At 46.3% G+C, this 21,543-nt stretch overlaps 1 protein-coding gene across 1 annotated transcript in view; it reads right to left on the bottom strand.

Moving 5' to 3' along the window:
• Positions 1-21,543, bottom strand: part of CPPED1 (calcineurin like phosphoesterase domain containing 1) — a 130,880-nt gene that overhangs the window by 95,824 nt on the left and 13,513 nt on the right. The window contains exon 2 of the mRNA XM_052635855.1: positions 7,822-8,040. Coding sequence (XP_052491815.1) covers positions 7,822-8,040 — 219 coding nt within the window. The remainder of the gene's footprint in view (positions 1-7,821; positions 8,041-21,543) is intronic.

The following is a 21,543-nucleotide window of genomic DNA, read 5'->3' as shown; positions in this document are numbered from 1 at the left end:
ATTACTTGTGTAATTTAAAAATCTAATAAAATAACGGTAAAACAGATCCACAGCTACCTGAGTTTCAATCCTTCAAAAGATGAGAATGATCCAAAATAATAAAAACTTCATGTTTCCAAGTATCCCTATTCCTTATTTCTAGGTCAAGCATAAGCTTTTGTCTGTTTTATTCACTGATGTAGCACATGCATCCAGAACAGTGCCTGGTTCAGAGCAAGCATTCAATGCTGCTGCTGCTGCTGAGTCGCTTCAGTCGTGTCCGACTCTGTGCGACCCCATAGACGGCAGCCCACCAGGCTCCCCCATCCCTGGGATTCTCCAGGCAAGAACACTGGAGTGGGTTGCCATTGCCTTCTCCAATGCATGAAAGTGAAAAGTGAAAGTGAAGTCGCTCAGTCGTCTCCGACTCTTCGCGACCCCACGGACTGCAGCCCACCAGGCTCCTCTGTCCATGGGATTTGCCAGGCAAGAGTACTGGAGTGGAGTGCCATTACCTTCTCTGAAGCATTCAATAGAGATGTTTTAAATAAGTGAACTGATTAGTCATCTAATCCAGAAACTGGTATCTGGTACCTACCATGTGCCAGCCACTTGCCTAAGGACTCTGGGAAACACAGTGATTCACTTGACCTCCGTTCATTCGATTCACACCCTTCGCATACCCACAGCATTGGTGTTAGATAAAAAATCTGCTGCCCTTTAGGAACAAAGAACTCAGCTTGGAGGAAGGTGAACTGTGGAGATTGGAAGGAGGCGATAAAGCCTTTTCCCTGCCCCAGCCTTAATCCTGGCTTTGGTTTTCCAAAGTGTGCCTCTAAAGCTTTACTTATCACAGTCTGTCTTGTACCAGAGTTACATTCATGTGTTTGTGCCTGCCCAGCTGGGGAAAAATGAACACCAGCCTTCCTGGACAGTGTGAACGACCGGAGGACAAATGGCTTATTCTTTGCCTGATGCCAAGCACGCCAAAGCATTCCATCTTGCTGTATTTCCCAGTTCCACCCATTCATCACGGAATCAGAGATCTGCAGTGGGGAAGGAATCTTGACGGTCATGTGGCCAGAGCTACTTGTATCTGGACCTCGGCCCAGCCCTTCACATCTAATTTAAGATGGTGTGTGTGTGTGTGTGTGTTAGTTGCTCAGTCGTATCTGACTCTCTGCAACCTCATGGACTGTAGCCCGCCAGGCTCCTCTGTCCATGGGAGTCTCCAGGCAAGAATACTGGAGTGGGTTGCCATTCCCTTCTCCAGGGGATGTTCCCAACCCAGGGATCAAACCCAGGTCTCCGGCATTGCAGGCGGATTCTTTACCACTTAAACCACCAGGAGAGCCCCTAAATTAAGGTGAGGGGCTACCAAACCAGATGAAATCGAATCTGCCAGCTCTCGTGGGAAAACACAGTTCCACGTGTCAGCAGTTCTGCTGCTCACTCGCACAGTGTCTTCCACTCCTAATCACCATGCCGCTGGTCCCTTTAACTCTCCAGCCGTTCACAGCCGTATCTGCAGAAACCCAGTTTTCTCTACCTTGAAGTGAAGACTTTTCCACCTAAGTGGATTATTCTGCAGTTACCTGTAGCATACATCATCTTTGTGCACGGACCCTCTCTTTCAATCTGTCAGAATCATTTCCAAATTCAATTTCATTTTCATATTCAGTCACTCTGGTCCCAACAGGAATGGTTGCCCAACTTCAAATATAAGTTGCCTGGGAACACTTTTAACTTTGAAAATAAAATGTGGCCACTGTGCAACGGGTGTGCCGAGGTGAACTTGGAAAAGGACATAAACGGGAGGGAAGAAAGAGCCTTCTGCTTCTAGTGATGAAAGGTTGCTTTATCTATAAATTCCGAAAGATCAACACTGCAAGTTCACATGAACTTATATAAAATGCTTTGAGCCAGAGCTGATTTGAAAACTAGAGTTGTTTTTTGTTTGTTTGGGATTTTTTTTTTTTTGGCTGTGTGACATGTACGATCCTACTTCCTCAACCAGGGACTGAATCAGTGCCCCCTGCATTGGAAGAGCAAAGCCCTAAACACTGGACTGCCACAGAAGTCCCCAAATCTAGTTTTTCAAACTTTAAAATAGCAATACCAGGCAGAGCGTGCTGTGCATGCTCAGTTGCATCTGACTCTTTGTGACCTCATGGACTGCAGCCCCGCCAGGCTCTTCTGTCCATGGGATTTCCCAGGCAAGAATAATAGAGTGGAGTGCCATTTTCTTCTCCAGGGAATCGTCTCAACCCAGGGATTACACCTGGGTCTCAAACCTGGGTCTCCTGCATCTCTTGCATTGGCAGGTGGATTCTTTACCACTGAGCCACCTGGGAAACTAGTAAAGCACTTATTAAACTAATGCTAAGGCAGGCTGAAAGATAATAGCGAAAAAGCTGGCTTAAAACTCAACATTCAAAAAACAGAGATCAGGGCATCCAGTCCCAACACTTCATGGCAAATAGATGGGGAAACAATGAAAACAGTGACAGACTTTATTTTCTTGGGCTCCAAAATCACTGCAGATAGTGACTGCAGCCACTATATTAAAAGACACTTGTTCCTTGGAAGAAAAGCTATGATAAACCTAGACAGTGTATCAAAAAGCAGAGACATGACTTTTCCAGCAAAGGTCTGTACAGGCAAAGCAATGGTTTTTCCAGTAGTCATGTATGGATGTGTGAGAGTTGGACCATAAACAAACCTGAGCACCGAAGAATTGATGCTTTTGATCTGTGGGGTTGGAGAAGACTCTTTGGAGTCACCTGAACTTCAACGGGATGAAACCAGTCCATCCTAAAGGAAATCAGTCCTGAATATTCACTGGTAGGACTGATGCTGAAGTCGAAGCTTTAATACTTTGGCCACATGATGTGAAGACCCAACTCATTAGAAAACACCCTGATGCTGAGAAAGATTGAAAGCAGGAGGAGAAGGGGACGACAGAAGACGAGACAGTCGGATGGCATCACCGACTCAGTGGGCACGTGTTTGAGCAAACTCCGGGAGATGCTGAAGGACAGGGAAGCCTGGCGTGCTGCAGTCCATGGGGTGGCAGAGTCAGACAGGACTGAGTAGCTGAACAGCAACAATAACAACACGGGCTTGCCTCGTTACATAAAAATGTAACAGGACTTCGGAGTCTGAATCGACTGGAGAGATATCATGTAACGGCTGCCCAAATGACATCATGTAACGGTTGCCCCAGTGAAGGTCAGTAAACAAAGAACTCTTCAAGAAGACTCTGTACTGAGGGAAGAATTCCTCCCCATTATCTGTTTCTTTGGTTAGAGCCCTTGTTAGCAAACAGGGACAGACACGTGTGTTAATAACAAGTGGTTCCAAAGGCTGCAGGGGGTCTCCTGTGCTCTAACGGTATCATCACAACCCCATTTGTCGGCTTCTCACAGTAACTGCTGAAACCTAACAAGGCCCCTGGGGACTACATCAGCAGGTCGATGCCTCCACGTCAGGAGGGCCAAAGAAAGTCACCCTGGGCTCAAGAGTGAAGCACTGAAAAATCAATGGTCTCAATATTGGTACAGGTCTTCATTTGCTACTTCTAATGTGGTTTATCCCACAGAGAAGCTTTATAAAATAAGAAAAATACCAAGATAACCTAAAAGATGCCAGCAGAATGAAAACATGTTTCAAAACTAAATAGGCTTCGTCCTGCATTTCCTAGGCTTTTTCCTGCAGGTCTTGGCACTAATAGTACCTCTTAATCATCCTGGGTTTTGCACTTTCCTTGCTAGACTCCAAGCTCTTTGGAAGGGCTGGTCTCTCATTTCTAACTATTGCATCCACAGTGTCTAGTGCTATAAACTGGCACTTAGTTTGCAGACAATAAATGTTTGCAGATGAATGGATATTATGATGGATATTTAGAATGAAAAAACATTAGGACTTCCATTAGAAAAAACATTACTTGTAAATTTTTTTTTCCTCTGACTTGAACTTAAAACTACTTGGCCCAAGATAATATTTATGGTAGAATTAAAAGTGTGTTCTCTGATTTTATTTGCCTATTAATATATGCATTTGATAATTAACAATGGTGCTAAGCGGTCAAAGCAAATAATTACTTTTCTAGTGTCTGCCCCTGTGTACAAGCTAAATGAGGGGGAAGCCACCAACTGCATATTAAAAAATGCAATTAAATGCAAAAAAATGGTAATGAGTTTCAAAAACATTCTGTTTAAGCCTCAGACCACAATATTCAGAACAGTTACAGTCCTTTCACTGGCTCAGTTACAATTCCACAGAATAGTCCAAATCTTCAAAACAGACACGAATTCTCCTCGGGTCACACTGAATATAAAACCAGTTCTCAGAAGTTTGCCAGTTTATATTTTCGAGGTCTTCTGACCAACTGGTAGGGATGACCATAAAAATTCTATCTTTACATTTACTTATGTTCAGTATACTTTATTTAAGAAGCAATGTAATCACATAGAATGCTTTTATTTTAAACCTTATTTTGAAAAGACTGAATACATTAACATAATTCAGAAAAGCTGGTAAACATCCACAAGAACATGTTATATAATCCAAGTGAGTCTCATAATATTCTATTTTCAAAGGAAAAAAAAAAAAAAACCACTGGACAGAAAAGCAGTAAATTTGGAATCTGTTTCAAGTGTCCAATAAAAGCAGAAGTTGACTCACTGTGTGGTCCGGACTGAGAGCTTGAGCTGATGCTACACTATATATCGGGCCAAACGGGTCTAGACAAGCCAGCTGACAGCAAATCAGGCCATTTGGAAGTGGCATTTACCTTGTAAACTAAGACTCTTGAGTCCTGCTGTGATTTCTAATTCCTTTTGAAACTGCAGTGCTCTGTGGTCACTTTGGACCTGAACGATCTCAGCACAGGGGAACCCTCAGCCAAGAGTCACCAAGGGTGGTTAAGTTCATTGGCAGCTAAGAGTTTTACCTCTCTACAAAACTCAGCACCATCCTGAGAACTCATTTCTGTACCAAGCTGCTGAGATGCTCACATGCATGGAGGTATAGAGTCTCTGCCCTGTGCTGGGTTGCCCCAGACTGTTAAGGTTTTAGATTTTAACCGCCATCAGTGAGTTCTGGATTCAGAAACTGAGGCCCTAAGGAGGTGAGCAGGGGACTTCCCTGGAGGTCCAGTGGTTAAGAATCCTCCTGCCAACACAGGGCACACAGATTTGACCCCTGGTCTGGGAAGATCCCACATGCCTCAGGACAACAAAGCCCGTGTGCTACAACTCCTGAGCCTGCATGCCTAGAGCCCATGCTCTGCGAAAAGAGAAACCTGCACACTGTAACTAGAGATTAGTCCCCGCTCAGGGCAAGCAGAGAAAGCCTGCGTGCAGCAACGAAGACCCAGCGCAGCCAAAAGCAACAACTGAAATAAAGTTTAAAAATAATAAGGCAAGGGGTCTGGCCAAGTGTCCCCAGTGCAGCAGGGGCAGATGTGGAGCTGACATCTCCACAGATGTGGCCACAGGAGCCCTAATGCACACCTTGATCCAGCGTCTTGTCTTCCCCCTTTTCCACCTAGTGACTGTAGCCATGAAATTAAAAGACGCTTGCTCCTCAGAAAGAAAGCTAGGACAAACCTAGACAGCATATTAAAAAGCAAAGACACCACCCTCAACAGAGGTCTGTATGGTCAAAGCTATGGTTTTTCCAGTAGCCATGTATGGATGTGAGAGTTGGCCCACAAGGAAGGCTGAGCGCTGAAGAAGAGATGTGTTTGAACTGTGGTGCTGGAGAAGACTCTTGAGAGTCCTGTGGACTGCAAGAAGATCCAACCAGTCAATCCTAAAGGAAATCAGTCCTGAATATTCATTGGAAGGACTGATGCTGAAGCTGAAGCTTTTCCCATCCTTTGGCCACCTGATGTGAATAGCTGAATCATTGGAAAAGACCCTGATGCTGGGAAAAATTGAAGGCAAAAGAAGGGGGCAATAGAGTGAGAGATGGTAGGACAGCATCACCAACTCAATGGACATGAGTTTGAGCAAACTCTGGGAGATGGTGGAGGACAGAGGAGTCTGGCACATTATAGTTCATGGGGCTGCAAAGAGTTGGACACAACTTAGCAACTAAACCACAACAACAAAGAGGACAGGCTGCTTCTCCAGGGGTGACATCACTGGGTCTTCCAGGGGGAGTCAAGGACACGAGAACGTCCATAATCATGACTTTGTGTAAAACATGAGCCAATGGAGAATGTGGGAAGGTCTGGGGGTTCTCCCTGCTGGCCACACTCCCTGGACTTCAGGGAGAGCGATTCTGGGCAGCCTCTCTTCCAGCCTCACACGTTCACCCTGGATTGCTCTGGATAGGTAGGCTGCCGGACAAGAGAGCCCTGGTGGGGAGGAATGAATGCCCCTGGGCTTTCTTTAGACGACCTCAGCTTCTAAAGGCGCTAGACATCACAGCAAGACTTGGGGACTTCCCTGGAGGTCCAGTGGTTATGACTCTGTGCTTTCACTGCAGGTGGCACAAGTTTAATCCCTGGCCAGGGAAATAAGATCCCACATGCTGCATGGGGTGACCAAAAAGAAAATAATAATAATAAATAAATAAATAAATCATAGCAGGACTCAAAGAGTCTGGGTTTACAAGGTAACATTAGCCAAAAACAAACACCCACAGCAGCCGCAGCATTTTCTGCAATGGTCTTTGGGTCCTCTCTGCTCAGTAAGCAGAGACCAGGACAAAGATGAGAGTGATCAGAGGTGGGCCTGCTCTGCCTCCCAGATGAGCAGGAGTGGTTTCCGCCTGCTTATTTATACATGCTCACTGGGTTTTCTCCTTGCCTGGAGAGAATGATGTCAGAGTAGGAAAGGGAAATTTAAAAAGGAGGAGAGTTCTAGAAGGCATCTGTTGTGTTCATATTCCTAGTATCTCACTTTTTCTTGAGGGGAACCATCCTGTTCTGACCACCTGGCTGCCATGGAGCTGTTCCCATACCCTGGCTTCATGGAGCTGTGTGAGTTGGATGGACACTGGTCTGGAACTTCGACTGGGCCATCAAGAACAAGGCACTTTCTTTCTGTTGTGGTTTCAGTTAGAAGGACATAAATCTAGAGCTCAGGAACCACTACCTAGAGAGTGCCTGCAGGAGAATGAATTCAACTCAGAGGAAAGCAGGGCTGAGCGAGGAAGAGATGGAGTCCTGATAGCAACTTCTGAGCCCGTGGATCCAGCCATTCCTGAAGTCCAAATTTGCCCCTGGACTTCACAGTACCAGAAAGTAACAATCCCCTGGAGAAGGGCGAGGCAACCCACTCCAGTATTCTTGCCTGGAGAATCCCATGGACAGAGGAGCCTGGTAGGCCCTAGTCTAAAGCGCTGCAAAGAGTTGGACACGACTGAAGCAACTTAGCACACGTGCAAGGTAACACAAACTTAAAAAAAAAACAAACAATTAATCCAGTTCAAGTTAGCTTGTCATCTAAAACTGAAAAAGCAGGAACGAAGACCGGAGAAGTAAAAGCATAAGAAGGAGGGAAACGAAAGGAGAAGATTATGTTTATGGATGTGGGATCCGAAAGCAATTCGAGTCTGTCTCCTATAAGTGAAGAAAGGTGACACACGGGAATCTGTCCCATTTTTCATAGGAAGCACAGATAATCAGGACCGTGGCTCTGCCTTATTACTGTGATTAACCTTGCCATATTCTAAAACTAAAATGAGTGTGTATTTTCTGATGTTTGATGATCCTGCAACCATTGTGAAGAGAAAGGAATGAGCCGTCACTGAGCAGAGATGTCTTTTAAGAGAGATCTTTTTTTTTAAGGGAAGGAGATAAGATCTCAGCGACAGCCCGAGTCTTACCTGGCATGGCGTGGACGAGGTCCCCACACAGAACAAAGAATTTGGGCTTGGGGTTCAGCTTGTTGACGGCCTGGACTGCTTGCTCAGCCAGAAGGATCTCCTGTCCCCACTCATCACCACCGTTGTCACAGTCCCCAGTGGCCCAGGCCTTCATCAGTCCAAACTGGGGGTCTGCACCTTGGATGAAGTAGAACGGGCCTTTCCATTCCCTTTCCTTTTCTTAAAAAGATAAAGAAAGAAAAAGAGAGAAGAAACATTATAAAATCTGTCAGGGAAAGCATCCAGGTTATTGTGCGAGTGGATACAATATTTTTCTTAAATTAAGTAGGTCATTTTAATAAGCTGCTGTTCAAACATACCATTTTCCTGTCATCAGCTAGAGGATTTTGATTTATACTAATTATGCCTGGGACCTGGTGATTCCCAAAAGCTGGGAGGAAAAAAAAAAAAAAAAAAACCACGTGGGCTATTAACAGTCACGCAACCAAGCTGTTTCTTTAAAAACTAGATGGCCAAGATGAAGCACAGAGGTATCACGGCATGCTGTATAGAGCATATTAATGTTCAATAGTTTTTTAATTACAATTTAAAATACTGCAAATTGAAAGTTGCCAGAAGTATTATGTTTAAATGACTAGGTGAAGTGCTGTCAAATCTTTTACGCCAGGCTTAATGGCACAATTTGCGCTGTTTCAAGGGATGTGACAGAAATTTAATTACAAAACTTGGAGTTCAGAAGCTCTGGCTATCTGGTTGGAAAGGCAGTGCCAAAAATGAAATCTTAGTCAATGTGGGGGGAAAAAAAAAAGACGCTGACATTTCCCAGGCAGCGTGATGTGGGCATAGGTGAGGTGTGAGGCTGTGGGTCAGGGTGGGGGAACCAGAATCTTTCATTCTTTATGTTCTTGGAAAGCACTTATATCACCTGAAGGTAAGTTATCAGACTGCCCTGCCTACTGGTTTTGCCACAGCCTTGGGGGCCACAGGCCTCTATTCTAATCTGCCAGTAGTGTCTGCATTTGCAGAGCTAGAATGCCCATCAGTGGGCACAGAGATTTCAAACTGTGGTTTCAAACTTCTCTTTGGCCACAGAACCCTTCCTTCAAACAAAATCACACGTGGCAGACCAATGTTGAAAACATGTAGCCTCCTCTGCCCACATGGGCTCTGGGGACAGAGCAGCCTGAACACATTTACTCACTCATCAGCCTAGATATGATCCTCAGCCCAGAGAGGTGACACGACCTGCTTGACGGCCACCAGCCATCAGCTGCAGGGACAGAACTACACTGTGACCTTGAGACTGTCTTCTTTTGAACAAATGACTGTATTTTGCAGGTGAGCTGCATAAATGGCATTTGCTCTGGAAGTCAAGAGGATACTAGAATTTCCAGAAAGCCCCCTGGCATCATTTCACATCTCTGTGTTCATCTCACCCATTTACTTGACATTTACTGAAAGCCCATTGTTTGCCAGGCCCTGTGTGATGTGCTGACGACACACGAGAGGACCTAGATAGGTGAGGTCCTGGCTCTCTTGAGCTTAGTTCTCATGAGGAGTGAAGTGAAGTCGCTCAGTTGTGTCCGACTTTTTGTGACCCTCTGGACTGTAGCCCACCAGGCTCCTCCATCCCTGGGATTCTCTAGGCAAGAATACTGGAGTGGGTTGCCATTTCCTTCTCCATGGGATCTTCCTGGGATTGAACCCAGGTCTCCTGCATTGCAGGCAGACACTTTAACCTCTGAGCCACCAGGGAAGCAGCAGCAAATAAGGACTTACAAGGAAAGGGCAGCTGGAGGGTGCTAAGGGTTCTGCAGAGGATTAAGGGGGAAGGTGGCGCAAGTGGCAAAGAATCTACCTGCCAATGCAGGAGATGTAAGAGATAAGAGTTTGATCCCTGGGTTGGGAAGATCCCCTAGGGAAGGGCATGGCAACCCACTCCAGCATTCTTGCCTGGGAAATCCCATGGACAGAGGAGCCTGGCAGGCTACAGTTCACAGGGTCGCAAAGAGTTGGACACGACTGAATTGACTTAGCACAGCACACAATGGTTAATTTAAACTGGATGCACCAAGAAGTGGTGTCATTTAAGCTGAGATCCAGATGTCGCACACAAGCTTTTAAAAGTCCACGGTCACCCTCCCAACCCACCTTGCCTAGCTTACTATCATCTCAAGAGTGGATCTCAGGCTTTAGGTCTCCCTCCCTTTTCTTCCTTCTGTTCCAGAGCTTAAGAAGACAAGCATGTAAACAAACAAAACTACCTACACATACTTGCCAGAACAAATTGCATATGTGTGCTAATCTGCTGGTTCATGACCTACAGCTCAGAATCCTAGCTGTTCAGTCAAATCACCACCAACCTGAACTCAAGTCTGAACAAGGACTATGAAATCCTGTTGCATGCATCCCATTGCCAAGGACAGCAGCTCAGCACTACCACAAATTTGACTCACATTCATTGAGCCTTACTACTCATGGCAGAATGAATCCAGAATGCTCCCAAAGACCCCTGAGTCCTGATATTCACATCCTGTGCGATCTCCTCCCCTTGACTGCAGGCTGGACCTGGACCTGCTTAGCGACTTGCCTCTAATAAGCAGAATACAGTTATGGGATGAGCCTCCAGAGACTGGATGCATATCCTGGGGTATGCTATGAAAATAACCTAAATGCTCCTCGATGGACAAATGGACAAAGAAAATGTGGTGGTGACACACAGAGGAATATTATTCAGCCCTTAAAAAGGAAACCCTGCCATTTGGGACAATATAGACGGACCTGGAGAACACTAAGCTAAATGCAAGAAGACAGACACAGAAGGACAAACACTGCATGATCTCACTTGTATGTGGAATCCAAAATAGTCAAATTCATAGAAGCAGAAAGCAGGATGGTGGTTTCCAGGGGCTGGGGGTGAGGAAAACAGGGAGATAAGCTCCAATACTTTGGCCACCTGATGCAAAGAGCTGATTCACTGGAAAAGACCCCAATGCTGGGAAAGACTGAAGGCAACACGAGAAGGGGGCAGCGTCTCTGACTCAGTGGCCATGAGTTTGAGCAAACTCCAGGAGATAGTGAAAGACAGGGAAGCCTGGCGTGCTGCAGTTCACGGGGTCGCAAAGACACAGACATGACTTAGCGACCAAACAACAACAAAGTTTAAGTCATGCAAGATGAATAAGTTCTATCTTCTATACAGGAGGGTGCCTACAGCTAGCAATACTGTATTGGAGACTTAAAATTTACTAAGAAGGTAGATCTTAAGTGTTATCATCACACACACATAATAACAAAAACAACAAAATAAAGTGGGCAGGAAGAAACTTCAGGAGGAGATGCACGTTTATGATAGATGTCTATGGGAGTGATGGTTTCACGGGTGTAAAGTTATCCCCCAACTCTCGGAGCTGGACACACTGAATATGTACAGCCTTTCACATGTCTTCACACCTCAATGCAGTGGTTCTGAAAAGGAGCAAGATTAAGCAAAAACAGAACAAAAGGCCCCGACTTCCATCTTGCTTGCTTTCCCTCACTCTCTCGGAGCACATGTCCTGAAGGGAAAAGGCTCCAAGATGAGTAGCCCAAATGTGGCAAGGGACCGAGGGAGGCCTCTGGCCAACATCCTGTGAAGACCGGAGCCCTCCCCACGCAGCAACCTGAAAGGAACGGAAACTCGCCACAGACACGTGGTGCCCCTGGAAGAGGATTCGCCCTGGCGAGCTTCTGGATGAGCCCACACCCCAGGTGACACCTGACAGAGCCCTCCTGAGACCCTGCAGCAGAAGGACACGGCTAGGCTGCACCCAGATTTCTGATGGGAAATGGGAGATAATGTGACTTAGTTGCCTCAAACTGCCAAGCTCCTGGGGTGACTTGTTAACACACATCAGGACTTCCTTGGTGATCCAGTGGTTAAGAATCCACCTGCCAGGGCAGGGGGTCCCTGGTCCAGGAAGACCCCACATGCCACAGAGCAACTAAGCCCGTCTGCTACAACTATTGAGCCTGAGCTGCAGAGTCTGGGAACCGGAACTGCTGAGCCCACGTGCTGCAACTCCTGAAGCCTGTGCACCCTAGAGCTCTGCAACCAGAGAAGCCACCACAGTGAGAAGTCTGTGCACAACTAGAGAAAGCACTCACTCACCGTATCTAGAGAAGGCCTGAGAGCAGCAAAGAAGACCCAGTGCAGCCAATAAGAAAAATAATAAAACTAATTTAAAAAATATCTGTTACACAGATCAGATGTAGAGGGGCAGGAAGGAGTCAGCAACACTTCTTCACAAGCTGAAGGTTGGTGTCGTGAAAAAAACTGAGATTCTGACTTGTGTTTTAAAGTTCATTGTTGGCACTGTTCATTCATTTTACTTAAATAGTAGCCTTTTTGTGCTGATGAATGCTTTTCACTGCTTTTCCTGTTTCTGAGGCAGTTTGCAAAGCGGTTTAAGCTGGATAAATTAAACAGGGAGGGGGAAGATCGTCATCTGAAGGTTGGGGCATAAATCAATCTGCTACAACAAATAAAATTTATAAACAGTTTTCTACAGTAACATTTTAACAAACATAGTTTTCTATGACAAATAGTCATAGTCCTGGAAAGTCAGTAGTCTTTGGAGGTATTAAATCTTTCATTATTACTCGTTTACTTAGTAAAAGCTTAGAATCTCAAATTTATGATGACAAGGTGCAAAATAAACAGATTTGATCTAAAATAAAGGACAGCTCACATGTCACTGTTCCATCTACCTTATCCTTCTAATAAAGGCAATCTGTTGATTCAGGGCTCTGCGTTCCCAGAAGCACCTGGAGCCTCTTAAAGTTCTGCCACAGAAGTCTGTGTGGTCTTTGGTCTCGATTTTAATCAAAGCTGAATTAAAGATACTTGAGGCTGGTAAGGCTCAGTACTAGATGGAGGAACCTTTTGTACACTTATACCTTCCCTGCCCCTACAGAAGGGCAGATTTTATATTAGGAAAGTGAATTTAACATCTGCATTAAGTTATTTCACCAAAGTCAAGTGTTACCCCCAGGACAGGGCTCAGGTATTAGTTGACTGACACCTACAAGAGCCTGGGAAAGCTTACAACACCTCCCTTCCAGGGCAGAGCAAATGTCTGCCCCCCAACCCCACACACACCCAGAACAGACCAGCTTCTCTCTTTAGAATCCTGGAAAGCACTGTTCTGCCAGCTGAAACCGACGAAGTCTGGATACAGTGAGGTCTATTCCTAAAGCTCCCTGATACACAATCGGGGCATTTAAAAAACGCTTATGGGAGGCTTTCCTGGTGTTCCAGTTGTTAAGAATCCACCTGCCAATGCAGGAGACAGCAGTTTGATCCCTGGTCCAGGAAGATCCCACTGGCCTTGAGGCAACTAAGCCCAAGTACCACCACTGCTGAAGCCCGTGTGTCCCAGAGCCAACAAGAGAAACCTCCACAGTGAGGAGCCGGGTTCACTGCAACTAGAGAAAGCCCACGTGCAGCACCAAAGGCCCAAAGCAAAGCAATAAAATTAAAAACACACATACACACACACACACACTTCATTTTTTAAAATTTTCGTAGTCCGAAAGGGCCTAAATGTGCTCTGCAACAAGAGAAAACCTCTACAATGAGAAGCCAGTTCACTGCAACTAGAGAAAGCCCACGTGCAGCACCAAAGGCCCAAAATAAATAAATAAATTAATTAAAACTTCATTAAAAAAAATTTTCCTAGTCCAAAAGAGCCTAAGTGTGAGACAGCCTGGTAAACGCCTGACAACCCAAACGAAGGAGCAGAAATACCTGGAAGCGGAGACTGAGGGAGAAGGTGAGGATGAGCAGAGAGCAGCTAGGAGATGCAGGCTGTGCTTGGGCACAGAGGGCGGGGCTGGGCCTCCGCCTCAGTCCTCAAGGCCTGGTCCACGGACCAGCAACATCACCATCCCCCGGAGCTCGTGGGAAAGCCTGCCACCCCAGACCTAGAATCTGCGCTTTAACAACCCCCAGGTGATTTTATGCAGATCCAACTGTGAAAAGCACTCGCGTGCAACTAACCAAGGAACCGCCTGAACGTGTTTTATATCCAACAGAAAGAAATAGTTTCCCTAAATTGAAATAAGGTCTTGGAGGGATTTTGTTGTTGCTGTTACTGGTTACAGGTTTTGTTTTGCATATTTTCCTATTCCTTCTGATGTCCAGTTCAGGTTGTTCTCGTTCACTCGCTAAGTCATGTCGACTGTTTGTGACCCCATGGACTGCAGCACTCCAGGCTCCTCTGTCCACCACTATCTCCTGGAGTTTGCTCAAATTCATGTCCGTTGAGTTGGTGATGCCATCTTATACCAGCTCAGGTATTTGGTCCTAAACATTTCTCCATCTTATCTATTACTATCTAATTATTTCTTCCTTTAAATCACTTTTCAAAACCAATTCAATATTCCTTATAAGAATTCCGGGCTTCCGTGGTGGCTCAGACAGTAAAGCGTCTGTCTGCAATGCTGGAGACCCGGCTTTGATCCCTGGGTTGGGAAGATCCCCTGGAGAAGGAAATGGCAACCCACTCCAGTACTCTTGCCTGGAAACTCCCATGAACAGAGGAGCCTGGTAGGCTACAGTCCATGGGGTTGCGAAGAGTCGGACACAACTGAGTGACTTTACTTACTTACTTACTTACTTACTTATGAGAATTCCAAGATTCAAGACAAGAACTTAATTGGGGAATTCATTACTAATTAGTGAGATCTGACACTTCAGACTTTCACACGACGTCAATGCAGACAATGAAAACACCCGTTAGAACTGTGTGTGTGCTGCACAAATGTGTGTTTTTAAAAGCACAACAGACAGGGTACTTTCTTTGCCCAAATTTGATACAAGTATGCAGCCGGGAACTCTAATTGATGACTATGGTAAGACCAAACTTTGAGATAAACTAAGTACTTTAGAATGAATGGATTAAAGAATAAAATGAGTTGGTTAAGATCTCATTTCTGACCCTGATGGTACCAAAACAAGGCTGTAATCTTTTGAAACATTTGACACAAACCTCTAAATAATGCCTATACAGTAACGCATACATTCATTTAACTAAAACACTTATATCTGCTATGAATGTCTACACACTTCCCAGGTGGCACTAGAGGTAAAGAACCTTCTATCAACGCAGGAGGCTTAAGAGATGTGGGTTCAATCCCTGGGTCAGGAAGATCCCCTGGAGGAGGGCACAGCAACCCACTCCAGTATTCTTGCCTGGAGAATCCCATGGACAGAGGAGCCTAGCAGGGATCCATGGTGTCACAAAAAGTCGGACATGACTGAGGGGACTCAGCACACACACATGAATGTCTACAGTGAATTTAATTTTTTCAATATTAACTTTTTAAATATTTATGCTTATTTATTTGGCTGTGCCAGGTCTTAGCTGTGACATGCAGCACCTTCAATTTTCACAGCAGGACTTGAGATCGTTAGTTGCCACATGTGGGGTCTAGTTCCCTGATCAGGGATTGAACCCAGGCCCCCTGCATTGGGAGCAGAGTCTTAGCTACTGGACCACCAGGGAAGTCTCCTCAGTATTAATTTTTTAAACAAATTCAAAGAGATAGGAGATTAGCTACCTACTGCTATATGACAAGGGCTTCCCAGGTGGCTCAGTGGTAAAGAATCTGCCTCCAATGCAGGAGCCACTGGAGACTCGGGTTCGATCCCTGGATCAGGAAGATCCCCTGGAGGAGGAAATGGCAACCCACTCCAGTATTCTTGCCTGGAGAATCCCAAGGACAGAGGATCCTGGTGGGCTACAGTCCGTGGGGTCACAAAAGAGTCTGACACAACTCAGTGACTAAAATAACAACATCCTATGAAGGCTGAAGGCTTATCCCCTACGAGCCCATCTTTCCCCGCTAAAGAACTGGAGGTTGTGCTGGAGGGATTCTTAAGGGAGTTACTTCAAGCATCCTTCTCATTTAACCAAGTGGGAAATACTGAGGCCTGCCTAGAGAGCTTAATCATGGCTCAAGTTCAAGGTTACACAGTTTACGAGCAGTGGCTTCTACTGTTCAGAATCTCCGGGCTGGTCTGGAGAGGAGAGCGCCATGCATGAAAAAGATGCAGTGTTCCCTGGGCTGCCTGCAAGCTGCCCACCTCCATAAAGACGTTTTTGTCTCCAAAGAGTTTCCTTTAAATGGCACATCTTGGTGAATTAGAAGGCAGTACACAAAGCCAATGCTGGCAAGGCCCAGAGCTCTTCCCCAGGAAGCTGCGAAGCACACAGACCCTGCCAACAGCAGAGGGCGGATTCAGGGTGACAGGCTGGGGCCCAGGACTTCTTTCTTCCGTAGGATGTTTACTGGTAATCTCCCCTGGAGATAACACACTCCAGGTCTCTGGAAGTGATCTGCCTAGCAGATGTGTTCTGTTTGGCCCATGTAGTGTTTATAAAATTCTGAATTTGCTGCCAATAGTTTAAGCGCATGAGTTTCATACATATACCTGGCTTCCTGGATTCTCATGGAAAATCTGGCCACAACAGGCCCAAATGGGCTGTGCCAATGAATGGCAGGGACTAAGAATAGTAACTGCCCCTTTACTGGGGTAAATGCTCTGGAATTCACCACAGTCCACACCTGGCCCCATTCACCACCTAGTCCCTGAAGCCATGTGGGATGAGAAGCCCTTATCTATGGTACCCTTTCATTTTGCTTAGAGGTACAGAAGAGGAGGCTCACGAGGTCAAGGGTAAATAACCTGCTCGAGACTAACAAAGGGTGAGGGGCAGAACCAGACCAATTATGCCACAGAGCCTTCACTTCAGTGCAGGTGATCGCGATGGTGAAATTACTCATCCGGCTAGGAGTGCTGAGCTCTGCTCAAATGACAAGCCAGAAACAGACAAGCTCCAAGCTACCAAGATAAACTGCCATAATTTAGAATGTTACCAGAGCCTACATCAAATTTTAAAATTGATTTAAAAATACTTCTTAAAGGATAAACACACCTTAGAGAGAAACCTGGTTAATCCATCAGACCTGATTCATCCATCGTATACAGAGTAACAATATTTGGCCAATTACAAATTTCTGCTAATAGAGGCTTTTTTTTTTTTTTTTTTCAAAATCAAGGGATAAAACTGATTCTGGGTGGTACTAAAGCATGGTCAGGAAAGGCCTGCAAGTCTCCCTTGAGCGTTATTAAGTGCAAAGAGGCTCTACACAAAGAATCTTAAACACCTTTTAAAATTCACACAATTCCCTACCAAGAATCCTTCATTTCTATGAGATTCTGTTTATGTGCCAGTATCCTGACTAAAAGACAGGTATTCAAAATGCAATCCTTCTTTACATTTTGCACATCAGTGTCACAAACTTAATGTCTTCTTGGATTTGTCTCTGCCAATATATTTCCTCTCGTTTTTATTACACTTTGGGGGCATGTTTGTCAACTGTTAATGAAAGCTGTCCTTTTAATAGACATACCAAGAATTATAAATTTTATTGATCTTTTCATTCTTACCAGTTAATCAATTAGTAACCATAACAAACGCACCCCCCAAAAGCAAATGAATCATCCAACTAGGAAAAGGCCTACAGGAATCAGTCATGTCACTAATACCTGATACTCTAATAATTTGTTTTCACGGTGTGTTAAGGCTGCTATTTTATAGGCAACCCCAAATAATTAAAGATGGACTACAGTATGACAGATAGCTTTCTGAATTTACTTTATTTTTTCCATTTGTTTATCTGACTGCTCTTAGTGGTGGCACGCAGGGTCTTTTATTTGTGACATGTGAATTCTCAGTTGCAGGATGTGGGATCTAGTCCCATGACCAGGGATTGAACCCAGGCCCCCTGCACTGGGAGTGTGGAGTCTTAGCCACTGGACCACCAGGGAAGTCCCCTGAATTTTCTTTTTATAAATGAAAGTCTCATATTCTAAATGTAGTGTGACTTTTGGAAGACAGAGTTAAAATCACAAGACAGTTGTTAAAAAACCTGAGAGCTTGGGCTTCCCTGGTGGTCCAGTGGTTGAGAATCTGTCTGCCAAGGCAGGGGTCATGGTTTCCATCCCTGGTTAAGGGAAGATTCCACACGGCACAGAGCCACTAAGCCTGTGCGCTACACGAGAGCAGCCACTGCAAAGCAGGGCCCACACACCGCCTCTACAGAGTCACCCCCACTAGCTGCAACTAGAGAAGAGCCCTCGCAGCAATGCAGACCCAGCATGGTCAAAAATGAAAAATTATAAAAAAAGAAAAAGTCTGGGAGTGGGCGGTCTGATTCACAAGGTTCCTATCAGTATAACACATCACTGCATTATCAGAATATTTAACAATTCAATGCTGTGACTCCTGTTAACTGACTCAAAATAATACATAAATTGGGACTACAGGCACCACATCTCTCCAGCGGACTAGAAAGAAAATTAACTCAGCATTAACTGACAGTGCCACCACTGCAGGTCAGGTCTTCATCCTTCCCACCCAGGGGACAGCTCCACCACGACAGCTCTGTGCAGGACTCCCCGCTCTGTGCCACCTCAGCCAGTCCCCACCACCAGACTCTTCCTAAAATGCTCACCCTGATCACCACACTCCCTCACTCAAGGGCCACCGCCTTCCAATCTCCATGAGAGACGGTCCACATTTGCTTTTCCTTTCCAGCATACTGTCAGCATGCGTCGCATGGTTCCTGGCAGGTGGGAGGCATTCAGTAAACATTTGGTGAAAGGATAAATGAAGATGTCAGTGGATCCTCGCTCCTGCTGGCACCTGGAGCTAAAACGCTGCCTGAAACTCTTCCAGCTGCACTGATTACTGTTCCCATCAGACCAGTGGCTCTAAACCAGGGATGATTTCCATCCGTCCCACTGGGAGGGGGATGGTGCTTCTGGCATCCAGTGGACAGCGGCCAGGGATGGTGCTGAACATCCTACATTTCAAGGGCAGCCCCACAAAAAGAAGGATCCAGCCCTTGTCGAGGCTGAGACCGAAGAGCCCTGCACAAGACATGCCGAAGGCTCCCACCACGTGGATCCGTATCAGCTCCTCAAACGCAGTGCCTTCCTGCCCCTTCCTCCAGGGGCTGCGCTCCTTTCTACCAGCTCTTCCTGCTGGGATGCCATCTGTCCCTCCGGGCCCAGCTCACACGCTGACTCCCCTCCCCTGCAAGTGGATGCAGCTCTGCCCCCTCCCCTCATTCAGCTAGTCTGTTCTGAGGACAGGTGCCCCGCAAGTCACCTGGATTCAACGGTGGACAAGGCTGCAGGTCCCATTCCTAAAGACCTTACAGAATGGTGGTGAGACAGACAAGGAACAGGTCAGCCACCAAGCTCATCACACACTGTGCTCCTTGGGACTGCAGAAGTAAGCAGGGTGAACACGGATGGAGTAACTGGTGGGTGGGAGAGCTCTGCAGTGCATGGAACAGCAAGGCAACATGGAAGATGAGATCTGAAGATGAGACAGAGTCAGGCGGGGGACAGGGGGATGCGCCCCAGGCACAGCAGACAGCAAAAACCAGACCCCGAGACAAGGGGCAAATGTGAATATAGGGCAGAAGACAAGACCCATCATACCCAGACATAAGGGCTTGTGGAAGGGCTTCAAGACCTTGGACCACTTTGGGATTTCATCTCCCAAAGCCCTAACCTGGTCCCAGCACAGCCCAGACTCAGAGGCTTGAGTGGCAGAATTAAGTCCGATTTCCCCCCTTTACTGACTCTGTGACATGATGCAAGTGCCTAACCTCTCAAGGCCTCAGTTTCCTTATCGGCAAAGGAAGAATAGGTCTTCCCAGGTGGCTCAGTGGTAAAGAATTCACCTGCCACGCAGGAGACACAGGTTCGATTCCTGATTCAGGAAGATCCCCTAGAGAACTAAACGGCAACCCACTTCAGTGCTCTTGCCTGGAGAATCCCATGGACAGAGGAGCTTGGCAGGCTACAGTCCATGGGGTCGCAAAGAGTCGGGCACAACTTAGCAACTAAACAACAACAAAGAAAGAGTAACTCATGTAGTTTATAAGCGTTGCTGAGTTACTGAGTTAATATATGTATGTGAAGCACGCAGACTTGGCACAGTGTAAGTCGTCAAGGATGAGCTTCTATAACCATGACTGTTACTCATGGTAACTCCTACCTCTGTCCTAGCAGAATCCTCAAAATCTTACCCATTTCTTTGTTCCCCAGAGCCCATAGCAGGGCTCAGAAAATATCTGATGGTGTGCATATGTGTGTGTGTGCGCATGCTTTTGTCTTAATATCTTTTCTGTCACATACTGAGGATACTGCTTTGGTTATGAAATGGCAAACATGGGTAGCTGTACAGCTGCCTGGAAGCTTTCTGGCTAAAGAGCAAATGCCAACGAAATGAAATTTTTGTAGCTCCTCGCAGCAGCGATCGGCACTGTGAATCACAATCTAAATGTCTTCAGTGATACCTCTCATCTTCCCTGGGGACTAATCTCATTTTAGTGGTTAAAAAAAAAAAAAAACATACACACACAACAGTAGCAAAATAATCTTCCCCACTTTGGGACTCTTTCTGGTTTAACAAACCAAATGTCCCAACAGGAAGACTGCCAGAACCAAATGCCGCAGTTAACAGCGTCTTTCATTAGTGGCTGCCTGGGCCTGGGGGGTAGGGTGGGGGTGCTGAGGATGGGCGGTGGGAGCTAAGCGGTGTGGGGTTTTACTTTAGGGTGGGGAAAAGGTTCTAAAATTGGCTGTGGGGATAGTGGCGCATCTCTGTGCATAGACTAAAAGCCACCAAACTGTTCGCTTTGAAAGGGAGAACGGTGTGGTATGTGAAGCTGTTTTAAAGTAGTGTCGTTCAGGACCCTCTCCTCCCCCAAAATAATTCAGTGTGACAGCGAAATCCAGAGTCTCCGAATTACGTTTCCTAAGTACCAAAGTGAATTTACCCAACCTCTTTTCTTGGCCTCCACATGTCCAAAGGTAGCTTTAGAGATACACAAAAGACTGAATCACAGCTTGGCTCCCACACTTGCCATGTGGGTACAAGGGGCCTGCCAGCATCTTTATCTGCAGCTCTTCAGAGAAGTAAGGAGGCAGTCGGGCCAGGAGGGCTCAGCCAGGCGGCTCTCGGCATCAGTGCACTTGGCCGATGTTGTTCTAGACAATGACTACGTTGGGGGGTGGGGGGACATTTTCCAAACCTCTGTCACTTTTCAGAAGCCGAACTCCACTCAGGGCCCGGCTGTGCTGGGCGGAGGTTTGCTGTGACTTTTCTGTGCCATTCTCCGTGACTTGTTGCCAAGACAGCCAGTGACCGCTGGCCCAGGCAGCGCTTCAGGGAGCACTGGAAGCAGGAGCTTGCTCTGGGCAGAGGCAGTCCTGCAGGCAGAGGCTGGGTAAATGGGGGCCCTGGATGGGAAGAGATGGCCACCCTTCCCTGAGACAGACGCAGCTCCACAGGGCAGGGGGCCCTGCCTGGAAACAAGCACCACCCCCAGCAGATGCCTCTGAGTAAGGCACCAACCACCCAGGGGTGCGTGGTTTGCAAGGGTCCTGTTGATTGGCTCAGTATCCTGGTTCCTGCTGGTTTTGTCCAGAGAAAACATGGTGTGTATAAGTGGTGGGTTAGTGGATACACATACGTGATCAGGGGGCATTATACTCATTTTCATTTGTTTATTCACATAATGAAAGGCCACTGAAGGTCCATGGCTGCCAGACCTCCTCCTAGGCCCGGGCTTCTTGCCCTCCCAGGAATTTCT

The sequence above is a fragment of the Budorcas taxicolor genome, chromosome 2 (assembly GCF_023091745.1).
Source record: "Budorcas taxicolor isolate Tak-1 chromosome 2, Takin1.1, whole genome shotgun sequence".
Classification (NCBI taxonomy): Eukaryota; Metazoa; Chordata; class Mammalia; order Artiodactyla; family Bovidae; genus Budorcas; species Budorcas taxicolor.
This window is presented reverse-complemented; position numbering and strand designations above follow the sequence as displayed.